This window comes from Nycticebus coucang, chromosome 3, assembly GCF_027406575.1.
Source record: "Nycticebus coucang isolate mNycCou1 chromosome 3, mNycCou1.pri, whole genome shotgun sequence".
In the NCBI taxonomy this organism is placed as follows: domain Eukaryota; kingdom Metazoa; phylum Chordata; class Mammalia; order Primates; family Lorisidae; genus Nycticebus; species Nycticebus coucang.
In genome coordinates this window covers 144196277-144210778 of record NC_069782.1, presented here as the reverse complement: position 1 = coordinate 144210778, position 14502 = coordinate 144196277, and the positions used below count along the sequence as shown (strand labels likewise).

Sequence of the window (14502 nt, the reverse complement as noted above, 5' to 3'; positions counted from 1 at the left end):
TGGTTGCACAACAGTATGAATGTACTTCATGCCACCAAAGTATTACTTAAAATGGTAAATTTCAACTTATGTATATTATACCACAATAAAAATATAATATTTAAAGAGAAAAGAACACAATATTCCTTTCTAACCTACCATAAAATCCATTTCAAAAGATGTAGCATAAATGTTTCAGTCTCAATCAGTAATCTGAAAAATCAAATCTTTCTCTCAAACACTATTATGACAAAAGTAAAAGTTATTTATGAATTAAGGAAAGATTGTTGCTATATTGTAACTACCATCATATGTTCATAATCTCACTATTTCCATCAAGAAATAAAGACTGTACAAAACAACAAAAGTTTGTTATTTTTACAAGTTAATACCGAGATCACTAATAGTAATTGGGGAATGTGGATAAAAATAAAATTGACATGAATATCAAGGAATGAGACTATTTTACAGAAAGAGGTAGTGAGAAGAGGGGCTGGAAACATATTTTTAAAGAAATGCTAATTTTATAGACTACTTACCAACAGGTTTTTCGCAGACAAGTCCATTTGCCATAGATGTACAAGGATTAGCTTTCAAGCCTGCCACGGTAGCCTTTTCTAGATATGCGCAGAATCCAGAATCATTTGGTTCACCAGGAAGCCACTGTAGTGTTGTGTTTGTAAAAGGAGACATATCCTCCCATCCCCAATAGGATATATTGATCTTACGCAAGCCTACCCAAGGTGCTACTTTCTGTAAACAAGAGGGAAAGGGACATTTAGAGAAAGCTAGATGTAAAAGTATTTTATATTATATTCCTTTGCATATAGTTATTTATCATTAAAAATCACATCTGAAAATATACAAAACTGTCTTTCTAATGATTTTTAGTATCAAGGATAATTACCAATTATAGCACATTTTAAAGAATGACGTAGAATGGAACACTATTTTTAAAACACTATTTGGGTTTAGCTACATGATCGGGGTCATTTATTTTACCCTTTGTGAACCTCGGTTTCCTCTTCTGAAAATCAGGATAGAAATATCCACCTTATAAGGCAAGAGCACTAAAAAAGGTAACTACTGCTACTGCTGCTGGCAACACTATTACTATTACTACTATCAGTCTAATCAGTTATGAGGTGCAGAATCTAAAGATAAATTGCCACTGTCTGCACTGCGTGAAAATAGAAACCAAATCATCTTTATGGACATGGGCATAAGTCTGAGCCAAGACCTCATAACAGGACTTTGCAAGAGCACTGAGAGAATAATAACTGCCTCTCTCCTAGTTCAGACTTCTACACTTGGACTTTTATGGAATTTGAGAAAAATTAATGTCATATTATTTCAATAACAAAGAGATCAAAAAAACTAATAAAATCTGACTCTTATGCCTAACACTAACCTAACAGAAGTTGACAAATGGCACACAACCATTCTTAATGTTATTGTTTCAAAATTAGCTTGAAATTAAAATTTGTTCCATGCTGATATACTTATTATAATCATTATACAATTTTAAAGCATGTTATCTGATAACAAAGAATAATATATTCTTGATTCAAGTTAGTATCTTTACACAATTTTATTACATTATAATTACCTCCATTTTAATATATATGATAATATATTTATTTTCTAAGATGCTAAGCTAGCAATATTTTGCATATAATAAAGCAAAATTGTTTCAAAATGGCACATCATTCTTTCTTTTACATTATGGGCTGCCAAGGTAGTGAAAATTATTTCTTCATCTTAGTCTTTTACAACACAGAAATAGATATTGAAGTCTAGTATTTACACTAATTACGTTGTACAAATGGTCCTAGAGATATTAAAAAGATAGCCATATACCTACAAATTTGTTAAGTGTCTAAATAGAATGAATTTCACATAGTACACACTCAATAAATTATTTCTTAAATAAAATTAAAATATCATGAATTTCCATTTATAGTAGAATACTGTACACACAGTAGGTTATCAGTTTATTGATGGTTGTTAAAAATGGTTATTTCCCACCATCCAGACAAAAGCCTAAAACAGAGATAGTACTTAATAGTACTTAATATTACTAAATGACATTTCTAATTATAAAAATGCACGTGCTACTTAATATTGTGATCTTAATATGTTTCATATTTTATTCTGAAAAATATTTTGATAACACAAAGCTATAACATGTTTTCAGTTCTCGATGATAACTGCTGGAATCAGTCAAACATAGGCATTTCAGATTAACAACTGTCTTTCATATTACAGCAATTCTGCCTATATTCTGGAACTATCTATAGCAAAGACAATTCATTTAAAATGAAATATTACTCCCTAACTCATCATGATAAGAATCTGAGAGGAAGAGGAGAAAAACAGAAAAATGAAGCTGCTGATAAAACATTTAAAGTAACTATTACTCAGTAAATGACCTGAACAGGCAGTTCATTATCTTACGAAAGATAAATTCCCACATTATGAAAATTTACTACAGCACATCATAAATCATTGTAACATGTCATTAGCCATTCCGATAAGTAAAAGATCATTTGACCTGAGATAACTCTTTAAAGTGCATGAATTTGTTGATTTTCATTTGCCAAAGAAGGGTTATCTTAAGTTTATACAACTGCAATGACTCAGGATATAATTCATTTTATATAAAGATATGCTTAATGGAATGTCACCTTGCAGAAGTTTCCACCTTTGAAATCTTGCTAAAGCACAGCTTTCTGATAAAACAAAACATTCTTCATTTGTAGGGCATGCTAGTCAGCAAACTATCCAGTCTAAGTTCATAAAACATCTGAAATAATTGTTATTCCAATCATTATTATTTCTTACAATAGGTAAGAAAAAAGTGATCAACACAAGGAATCTTGAAATATGCAACTTCTAAAATAGCATAGTTCAAAGTTATTTTGTAAGAATTAAAAATAGTATATTTTAAAGACAGAAGAAAGCAATAGAATTCTAAGGTCAAATATATCAGTATTTTCCAAAACTCAGAGAATTTGGATCTGTCATTAATAAGCTCTTCCTAAGTGACAGTTATTCAGCAGAACTAATTTTCACATGTTCATTGGTTATCATCTCTGTTTTTGTAGTTAAATAAATGAAGCTTCTGGCATTACAAGAATTTAAATTTATGTTGTATGTTCCATATGTTAAAAATAAAAGTTAATTGATAAGTGTCGTAGTATGCTATTCGTCTTATTTTGTGAGAGTCCATTGCTTAGTCCATTGCTGCTCTCAAGAACTCAGAAATTAAAGGACAGAACCTAACCTCCACACTGATGCAAAAGATAAAACTAAGCAATGGACTCTCACAAAATAAGACGAATAGCATACTACCACACTTATCAATTATCTCAATAAATGTTAATGGCTTGAATTCCCCACTGAAGAGACATAGATTGGTTGACTGGATTAAAAAACACAAGCCATCCATTTGCTGTCTGCAAGAAACACACCTGGCTTCAAAAGACAAATTAAAGCTCCGAGTCAAGGGTTGGAAGACAATTTTTCAGGCAAATGGAATTCAGAAGAAAAGAGGAGTTGCAATCTTATTTTCAGATACATGTAGATTTAAAGCAACTAATGTCAAAAAAGACAAAGATGGTCACTTTATATTGGTCAAGGGAAAAATACAACAAGAAGACATTTCAATTCTAAATATCTATGCACCCAATTTAAATGCTCCCAGATTATTGAAATAGACCTTACTCAGTCTCAGCAATATGATATCTGATAATACCATCATAACAGGGGACCTTAACACTCCTCTTACAGAGCTGGACAGATCCTCTAAACAGAAATTAAACAAGGATATAAGAGACTTAAATGAGACCCTAGAACAACTGTGCTTGATAGACGCATATAGAACACTCCATCCCAAAGATAAAGAATATACATTCTTCTCATCACCCCATGGAACATTCTCCAAAATTGATCATATCCTGGGACACAAAACAAATATCAACAGAATCAAAAGAATTGAAATTTTACCTTGTATCTTCTCAGACCATAAGGCACTAAAGGTGGAACTCAACTCTAACAAAAATGCTCGATCCCACCCAAAGGCATGGAAATTAAACAATCTTCTGTTGAATAACAGATGGATACAGGAAGAAATAAAACAGGAAATCATTAACTTCCTTGAGCATAACAACAATGAAGACACAAGCTACCAAAACCTGTGGGATACTGCAAAAGCAGTTTTGAGAGGAAAATTCATCGCTTTAGATGCCTACATTCAAAAAACAGAAAGAGAGCGCATCAACAATCTCACAAGAGATCTTATGGAATTGGAAAAAGAAGAACAATCTAAGCCTAAACTCAGTAGAAGAAAAGAAATATCCAAAATCAAATCAGAGATCAATGAAACTGAAAACAAAAGAATCATTCAGAAAATTCATGAAACAAGGAGTTGGTTTTTTGAAAAAATAAATAAAATAGATAAACCATTGGCCAGACTAACGAGGAATAGAAAAGTAAAATCTCTAGTAACCTCAATCAGAAATGATAAAGGGGAAATAACAACTGATCCCACAGAGATACAAGAGATCATCTCTGAATACTATCAGAAACTCTACGCCCAGAAATTTGACAATGTAAAAGAAATGGATCAATATTTGGAATCACACCCTCTCCCTAGACTCAGCCAGGAAGAAATAGAGCTCCTGAACAGACCAATTTCAAGCACTGAGATCAAAGAAACAATAAAAATCTTACAACCAAAAAATGCCCTGGTCCAGATGGCTTCACTCCAGAATTCTATCAAACCTTCAAGGAAGAGCTTATTCCTGTACTGCAGAAATTATTCCAAAAAATTGAGGAAGAAGAATCTTCCCCAACACAGTCTATGAAGCAAACATCACCCTGATACCAAAACCAGGAAAAGACCCAAACAAAAAGGAGAATTTCAGACCAATCTCACTCATGAATATAGACGCAAAAATTCTCAACAAAATCCTAGCCAATAGATTATAGCTTATCATCAAAAAAGTCATTCATCATGATCAAGTAGGCTTCATCCCAGGGATACAAGGCTGGTTTAACATACGCAAGTCTATAAACGTTATCCACCATATTAACAGAGGCAAAAATAAAGATCACCTGATCCTCTCAATAGATGCAGAAAAAGCATTTGATAAAATCCAGCATCCTTTTCTAATTAGAACACTGAAGAGTATAGGCATAGGTGGCACATTTCTAAAACTGATTGAAGCTATCTATGACAAACCCACAGCCAATATTTTACTGAATGGAGTAAAACTGAAAGCTTTTCCTCTTAGAACTGGAACCAGACAAGGTTGTCCTCTGTCACCTTTACTATTCAACATAGTGCTGGAAGTTCTAGCCAATACAATTAGGCAAGACAAGGAAATAAAGGGAATCCAAATGGGAGCAGAGGAGGTCAAACTCTCCCTCTTTGCTGACGGCATGATCTTATACTTAGAGAACCCCAAAGACTCAACCACAAGACTCCTAGAAGTCATCAAAAAATACAGTAATGTTTCAGGATATAAAATCAATGTCCACAAGTCAGTAGCCTTTGTGTACACCAATAACAGTCAAGATGAGAAGCTAATTAAGGACACAACTCCCTTCACCATAGTGTCAAAGAAAACGAAATACCTAGGAATATACCTAACGAAGGAGGTGAAGGACCTCTATAAAGAAAACTATGAAATCCTCAGAAAGGAAATAGCAGAGGATATTAACAAATGGAAGAACATACCATGCTCATGAATGGGAAGAATCAACATTGTTAAAATGTCTATACTTCCCAAAGCAATCTACCTATTCAATGCCATTCCTATCAAAATACCAACATCGTACTTTCAAGATTTGGAGAAAATGATTCTGCATTTTGTATGGAACCGGAAATCACCCCGTATACTAAGGCAGTTCTCTGTAACAAAAATAAAGCTGGGGGCATCAGCATACCAGATTTTAGTCTGTACTACAAAGCCATAGTGCTCAAGACAGCATGGTATTGGCACAAAAACAGAGACATAGACACTTGGAATCGAATTGAAAACCAAGAAATGAAACTAACATTTTACAACCACCTAATCTTTGATAAACCAAACAAGAACATACCTTGGGGGAAAGACTCCCTATTCAATAAATGGTGTTGGGAGAACTGGATGTCTACATGTAAAAGACTGAAACTGGACCCACACCTTTCCCCACTCACAAAAATTGATTCAAGATGGATAAAGAACTTAAATTTAAGGCATGAAACAATAAAAATCCTCAAGGAAAGCATAGGAAAAACACTGGAAGATATTGGCCTGGGGAAAGACTTCATGAAGAAGACTGCCATGGCAATTGCAACAACAAAAATAAACAAATGGGACTTCATTAAACTGAAAAGCTTCTGTACAGCTAAAGAGACAATAACCAAAGCAAAGAGACAACCTACACAATGGGAACGGATATTTGCATATTTTCAATCAGACAAAAGCTTGATAACTAGGATCTATACAGAACTCAAATTAATCCACATGAAAAAAGCCAACAATCCCATATATCAATGGGCAAGAGACATGAATAGAACTTTCTCTAAAGACGACAGACGAATGGCTAACAAACACATGAAAAATGTTCATCATCTCTATATATTAGAGAAATGCAAATCAAAACAACCCTGAGATATCATCTAACCCCAGTGAGAATGGCCCACATCACAAAATCTCAAAACTGCAGATGCTGGCGTGGATGTGGAGAGAAGGGAACACTTTTACACTGCTGGTGGGACTGCAAACTAGTACAACCTTTCTGGAAGGAAGTATGGAGAAACTTCGAAGCACTCAAGCTAGACCTCCCATTTGATCCTGCAATCCCATTACTGGGCATCTACCCAGAAGGAAAGAAATCCTTTTATCATAAGGACACTTGTACTAGACTGTTTATTGCAGCTCAATTTACAATCGCCAAAATGTGGAAACAGCCGAAATGCTCACCAACCCAGGAATGGATTAACAAACTGTGGTATATGTATACCATGGAATACTATTCAGCCATTAAAAAAAATGGAGACTTTACATCCTTCGTATTAACCTGGATGGACGTGGAAGACATTATTCTTAGTAAAGCATCACAAGAATGGAGAAGCATGAATCCTATGTACTCAATTTTGATATGAGGACAATTAATGACAATTATGGTTATAGGGGGGGAACAGAAAGAGGGATTGAGGGAGGGGGGTGGGGCCTTGGTGTGTGTCACACTTTATGGGGGCAAGACATGAGTGCAAGAGGGACTTTACCTAACAATTGCAATCAGTGTAACCTGGCTTATTGTACCCTCAATGAATCCCCAACAATAAAAAAAAAATTTTTTTCATCCAAAAAAAATAAAATAAAATAAAAGTTAATAAATATACCTGTGACACACTATAAAAGTACCAGGTCTCTCCTACATGTCATCACATATATCTTATCCTCTAGCCAGTAAACTTGTCAGGTTGGTGCAAAAGTAATTGCAGTTTTTGCATTGTTGAAATTTGCCATTTGATTCTGAAATACTTTCTTAATAACACAGCTATGTTGTACATCAGTTTAATGTGCATTTCTCACTTTATGATTTTTTTCCTAAAGACTTATTACTTGATATTTAGTTTATATTTATTTTCAACTATGGAAATGATGTTAGACAAAAAGAAAGTTTAAGCGATTTTCTTATTCAAGTTCAAAATGGGTCATAAATCAGCACAGACACCTAGCAACATCAGCAATGCATATGGCCTATGAACTGCTAATGAAAATACAGACTAGTGGTCATTCAAGAAGTTTTATAAAGGACATGAGAGCCTTGAAGATGAAGAGCTCAGTGGGCAAGCACTGGAAGTTGATAATGACCAATTGAGAGCAATCATTGAAGCTGATCCTCTGACAATTAACTACATGTGAAGTTGCCAAAGAAGTCAATGTTGATAACCCTATGTTCATTCTGTATTTGAAGCAAATTGGAAAGGTGAAAAAGCTCAGTAAGCTCCAAAATACCTTCTACGTGGCATCATCAAATATGCCAAGAGCCTTTAGCTTCTCAGCATGACCACTTTGGGACTCCCATGTCTGTCATTGAGACATTTATTTCTGTAGGTAAATATGCCTACACCAGCTGTCTCTGCTGGGCTGCACCTCTGGTGTCTGACCCCAGAGGAAGGGGCCCTGGGCTATTCTGCCCCATCACCTATAGCCCAGCAGAGTGGGAGGACACTCACTGGCAGCGGAGGAGACACACACATACCCTGCAGGTTCCTGTTCTTGATTAAAAGTTCACTGTTAGTTTCTACAAACAAAAAATCATGGGCTGACCAACAATCAGAGTAATAGTGATTTTCAAGTGTCATCTTTTATTATTGGCCACAATGAACCATTTCTTGATCGAATTGTGATGTGCAATGAAAAGTGGATTTTATACAACAACCTGCAAACCAATTCCTAAAGCCAAACTGGCACCAAAAAATGGTCACGGTCAGTTTGCCGGTGTGATACAGGTCTGATCCACTGCAGCTTTCTGAATCCCAGTGAAACCATTACATCTGAGAAGTATGCTCAGTGAATCGATGAGATGCACAGGAAAACTGGACTGCCTGTAGCCGGCATTGGTCAACAAAAAAGGCCCAATTCTTCTCAACAACAACGCCTGGTTAAAAAAAGATGTCTTTGATTTAGTTATAATGATTAAAATTCATGGTCCCAAACTACAATTACTTTTGCACCAAGCTAATATCGCTCAAACAGGTTAAGAGAAAAAGTGTAGGGGGTGGAGGCAAGATGGCTGACTGAAGCCAGCTTTCCACAGAGGCTCCTGTCCAAAAGGAGAATTAAAGGACAGAAGTATAGCAAGTAACCCGGTGGATTAGAGCTGAGCCAAGAGAGAAGGTTGAAGAACGCACATCAACGCCCCTGCTGAGGCGAGCTGCAACCCCAAGGATACAAACAAAAGGTACAAAATCCATGGCCAAGTGGACTGGAGTTCCCTCCCCCCTGAGAACGGCTCACAGTACTCCATACAAACAAGTGATCAGGGTCCAAAAGTCTTCCCATTTTATCCCATGGGAGAGACCCTCCAAAAACTGGACCTACTTTCCCTACTAGGGTGCCATGGGCACTCTCCTGCCAGGCATTAAACTGTATAAAACTGTATATATTCTCTATCTGCAATTCTGAACTCCCAGCACTCCCCTCCACTCTCACTCCAAGGTCTGGAGACCTGTCCCCCAGGAGTCCAGATTCTTGGGTATTTTCTTGAGAGGTGTGGACAGGGCATGGACTGCTGCTGATCAGTGCTGATTCTGTAGCATGGGAGTAAGGAGAGGACGGTCAGCTGAGAGGGAACCATACAGGAGCGACAGTGCCCCGAACCGAGGCACAGAGCAGCAGCCACTTTGGCAACAATAGGGCTCACCCCTGGATATTCCGGAGTCACACCCCCTGTCTCTCTGGGCAACCAGAGGTGGCGGGCGATGGAGGAACAGATCTGGGATGGAAACACGGGCCCATGAGTAAAGGGCTTGCCTGAGGTGGTACTGGCCTGGGGGGAGCACAAGGACTAGAATACACGCACGCACAGAGACTGCAGACCCTCAGGGTGGGGCTGACCCAGAGGACTGCTTTACTGAGCCTAAGACACACCCAGCCATCATGGAATCATAGATGAGACAAAGGAGGGCAGGGAGAGGTTGGAACTGACAGCTAACTGTGCCGCCCCAATACAAACTGCAGCCGAGACCAGGCAGCAGCATAGACCAGGCCTAAGTCACAATTTCTGTGAACTCCAACAGCGTCTGATCTCCAGGGGAATACAGCTGGGACAGAAACTAATTCTGTGAAGTTGTTATGTTCTGTCAGCAACATCAATCAGGGGCAGGCCTGGAACTGAGTAAACTGCCCTACCCTCCATTAAGCACCAGAGGTTGTCAGGCCTCACCTGCCAGATAGTGGCAGAGAGCAGCAGCCTGGCTTAGGAGACACAGATCTCCCTGTGATTCAGGCAGGTGCAAACCCCTGGAATATCTGCTCATTGGAGGAAACTAGGTCACCATCCTGCAAGGTTATCAGTGACTGGGTGTGACAGAGGTACAAGGTGGGGAAGGAACTTCCAAGACTAATCTATTTGCTGGGTGGGTCCTCCTGACCTAATGGACCACCATAGCAAGTTATACTTGAGTTGCCAGCAGACCCCTGTGATCTAGTTGCCAGAGACCTTTTGAACTCTCCCACCTGAGACAGGTACTGACTGAGATGATTGATTTGGATCTCTTGAACTGGGCCAATCACCCAAGGACTATCCAAGTGGTACCCTGGGTGTGTGGTTGTGGGAAGGTCTGATTTTCCTTCTCCAATTATTGCCTGTGGGGGGTGGGGTGACTTAATTGCTGGTATTTCTCCAGAGCTGAGACGTCAACCCAGAGTAACTGATTCACTAGGGTTGGACAGAGACCAGCTGAAAACAAGACAGAGCCCTCACATTTAGCCCCACCACACCAAGAGAGTCCCCAGTTTCTCAGGCCATAACACTGTACATGTCCTTGGCAAACCTCCAGGAGAAAAGGTTCAGACACCAGTCCCAGCTTTTGGGCAAAGGGCTGGTTAATCACTACTCCTGGAGCCCCCAACCTAACTTCTCATTATCAGCTCATATAGTCAAATGGTGTAAAATAATAATGGGGCAGAATCAGTGGAAAAACTCCGGCAACATGAATAACCAGAGTAGATCAAACCCCCAAGGAAAGATATGGCAGACACAGCTGAAGATCTCATTCATAAACAGATAGCCGAGATGTCAGAAATCGAATTCAGAATTTGGATTGCAAACAAGATTAATAGACTAGAGGAAAAGTTGGAATTAGAAATTCCAGGAGTATTTCAAAAGTTGTCTCAAGAATTCAACGAATTTAAAGACAAAATCATCAAAGATTTTGACACATTGAGACAAGAATATGCAGCCCTCAAAGATCTGAAAAATACAGTAGAATCTCTCAGTAACAGAGTGGAGCAAGCAGAAGAAAGGATTTCTGACATTGAAGACAAAGCTTTTGAACACTCCCAAACTCTCAAAGAGGAAGAGAAATGGAGAGCAAAAATGGATCATTCTCTCAGAGAGCTATGGAATAATTCAAAGAAAGCTAATGTTTGCCTCATAGGAATCCCTGAGGCAACGAAGTGGCTTCGCAAGACACAGAGGCTCTTCTTCATGAAATTATGAAAGAAAAATTTCCAGACATGCCAAGAGATTCTGAAATTCAAATAGCAGACAGTTTCAGATCCCCAGCATGACTCAACCTGAATAAGACATCCCCGAGGCACATCATAATTAACTTCACTAAAGCTAATATGAAGGAGAAAATTCTGAAAGCAGCCAGATGTAAGAAAGACATAACCTACAAAGGGAAGAATATTACAATGACTGCAGATCTCTCTCCTGAAACCTTTCAAGCTAGAGGAGAGTGGTCATCGACTTTTAATCTCCTAAAACAAAATAACTTTCAACCCAGGATCCTGTATCTAGCCGAAGTGAGTTTCATTTATGATGGAGAAATTAAATACTTTAATGACATTCACATGTTGTAGAAATTTGCCATAACTAAACCAGCTTGCCAGAATATTCTCAAACCTATCCTCCATAATGACCAGTGCAATCCTCCACCAAAAAACTAAAATCACTCAGAAACTTTTGATCAAACACCAATTTCCATAGTGGCAAAAGGATTAAAAATGTCCGTTGGACTTTCGAAAAACTTGATACCCAAAATTCTACCAGGCTTATCATTCTCCATTAATGTGAAAGGCTTAAATTGTCCTCTAAAGAGGTACAGGTTGGCTGACTGGATACAAAAACTCAGGCCAGATATCAGCTGCATACAAGAATCTAATCTTACCTTAAATGATAAATATAGACTCAGTGTGAAGGCATGGTCATCTATATTTCAGGCAAATGGAAACCAGAAAAAAGCAGGTGTTGCAATTCTATTTGCAGATACAATAGACTTTAAACCAAAAAAGTACGGAAGGATAAGAAGGGTCACTTCATATTTGTTAATACTCAATATGATGAGATTTCAATTATTAATATTTAGGCACCCAACCAGAATGTGCCTCAATTTATAAGAGAAACTCTAACACACATGAGCAACTTGATTTCTTCCACTTCCATAGCAGTTGGAGATTTTAACACAACTTTCACAGTGTTGGATATATCCTCCAATAAGAAGCTGAGCAAAGAAATTTTAGATTTAAACTTAATCATCCAACATTTGGATTTAACAGACATCTACAGAACATTTCATTCCAACAAAACTAAATACACATTCTTCTCATCAGCCCACACAACATACTCCAAAATCAATCAGATCCTAGGTCACAAGTCTAACCTCAGTAAATTTAAAGGAACAGAAATTATTCCTTGGATCTTCTCAGACCACCATGGAATAAAAGGTGAACTCAATAACAACAGGAATCTGCATACTCATACAAGAACATGGAAGCTAAATAACCTTATGCTGAATGATAGCTGGGTCATAGACAAGATTAAGAAGGAAATTACTGGGCGGCGCCGGTGGCTCAGTCGGTAAGGCGCCGGCCCCATATACCGAGGGTGGTGGGTTCAAACCCGGCCCCGGCCAAACTGCAACCAAAAAATAGCCGGGCGTTGTGGCAGGCGCCTGAAGTCCCTGCTACTCGGGAGGCTGAGGCAAGAGAATCGCTTAAGCCCAGGAGTTGGAGGTTGCTGTGAGCTGTGTGAGGCCACGGCACTCTACCGAGGGCCATGAAGTGAGACTCTGTCTCTACAAAAAAAAAAAAAAAAGAGGAAATTACCAAATTTTTGGAACAAAATGACAATGAAGACCTGAATTATCAGAACCTCTGGGATACCGCAAAAGCAGACCTAAGAGGGAAATTTATAGCACTGCAAGCCATTCTCAAGAGAACGGAAAGAGAGGAAGTTAACAATGTAATGGGACATCTCAAGAAACTGGAAAAGGAAGAACATTCTAATCCCAAACGCAGTAGAAGAAAAGAAATAACCAAAATTACAGCAGAATTAAATGAAACTGAAAACAAAAGGATTATACAACAGATCAATAATCAAAAAGTTGGTTTTATGAAAAGGTCAATAAAATAAATAAATGTTGGCTAACCTAACCAGGAAAAAGAGAGTAAAATCTCTAATTTCATCGATCAGAAATTACAAAGATGAAATAACAACAGACACCTCAGAAATTCAAAAACCCTTAATGAATGTTACAAGAAACTTTATTCTCAGAAATATGAAAATGTGAAGGAAATACATGGAAGCACGTCACCTTCTAAGACTTAGCCAGAATCAAGTGGAAATGTTGAACAGGCCTATTTCAAGTTCTGAAATATCATAAACTATACAAAATCTCCCTAAAAAGAAAAGCCTGGGACCAGATGGCTTTACATCAGAATTCTACGAAACCTTTAAAGAGGAACTAGTACCTATATTACTCAACCTTTTCCAAAATATAAAAAAGAAAAAATACTACCCAACATGTTCTATGAAGCAAACATCACCTTGATCCCCAAACCAGGAAAAGACTCAACAAGAAAAGTAAATTATAGACCAATATCACTAATGAATATTGATTCAAAAATATTCAACAAGATCCTAACAAACAGAATCCAGCAACACATCAAACAAATCATACACCATGACCAAGTGGGTTTTATCCCAGTGTCTCAAGGCTGGTTCAATATATGTAAATCTATAATATAATTCAGCACATAAACAAATTAAAAAACAAAGACCTTATGATTCTCTCAATTGATGCAGAAAAAGCTTTTGATAATATCCAGCATCCCTTCATGATCAGAACACTTAAGAAAATTGGTATAGAAGGAACATTTCTTTTTTTTCTTTTTTTTTTTTGTAGAGACAGAGTCTCACTTTACTGCCCTCGGTAGAGTGCTGTGGCATCACACGGCTCACAGCAAACTCCAGCTCTTGGGCTTATGTGATTCTCTTGCCTCAGCCTCCCAAGTAGCTGGGACTACAGGCACCCGCCACAATGCCCCGCTATTTTTTTGTTGCAGTTTGGCTGGGAATGCGTTTGAACCCGCCACCCTCGGCATATGGGGCCGGCGCCCTACTCACTGAGCCACAGGTGCCGCCCAGAAGGGACATTTCTTAAACTAATAGAGGCCATCTACAGCAAACCCACAGCCAATATCATATTGAATGGAGTTAAATTGAAATCATTTCCACTCAGATCAGGAACCAGGCAAGGCTGTCCATTGTCTCCTCTGCTCTTTAACATTGTAATGGAAATTTTAGCCACTGTAATCAGGGAAGAAAAGGTGATCAAAGGTATCCACATAGGGTCAGAAGAGATCAAACTTTTGCTCTTCGCAGATGATATGATTGTATATCTAGAAAACACCAGGGATTCTACTACAAAACTCTTAGAAATGATCAAGGAATACAGCAGCGTCTCAGGTTACAAAATCAACATTCATAAATCGGTAGCCTTTTATATACCAA

The 14502-nt window shown here is 37.9% G+C and overlaps 1 protein-coding gene across 1 annotated transcript in view; it reads right to left on the bottom strand.

Moving 5' to 3' along the window:
• ATRNL1 (attractin like 1) overlaps nt 1–14502 on the bottom strand; it is a 723386-nt gene that overhangs the window by 516528 nt on the left and 192356 nt on the right. Inside the window, exon 16 of the mRNA XM_053583937.1 lies at nt 519–732. Within this exon, the coding sequence (XP_053439912.1) occupies nt 519–732 (214 nt within the window). The remainder of the gene's footprint in view (nt 1–518; nt 733–14502) is intronic.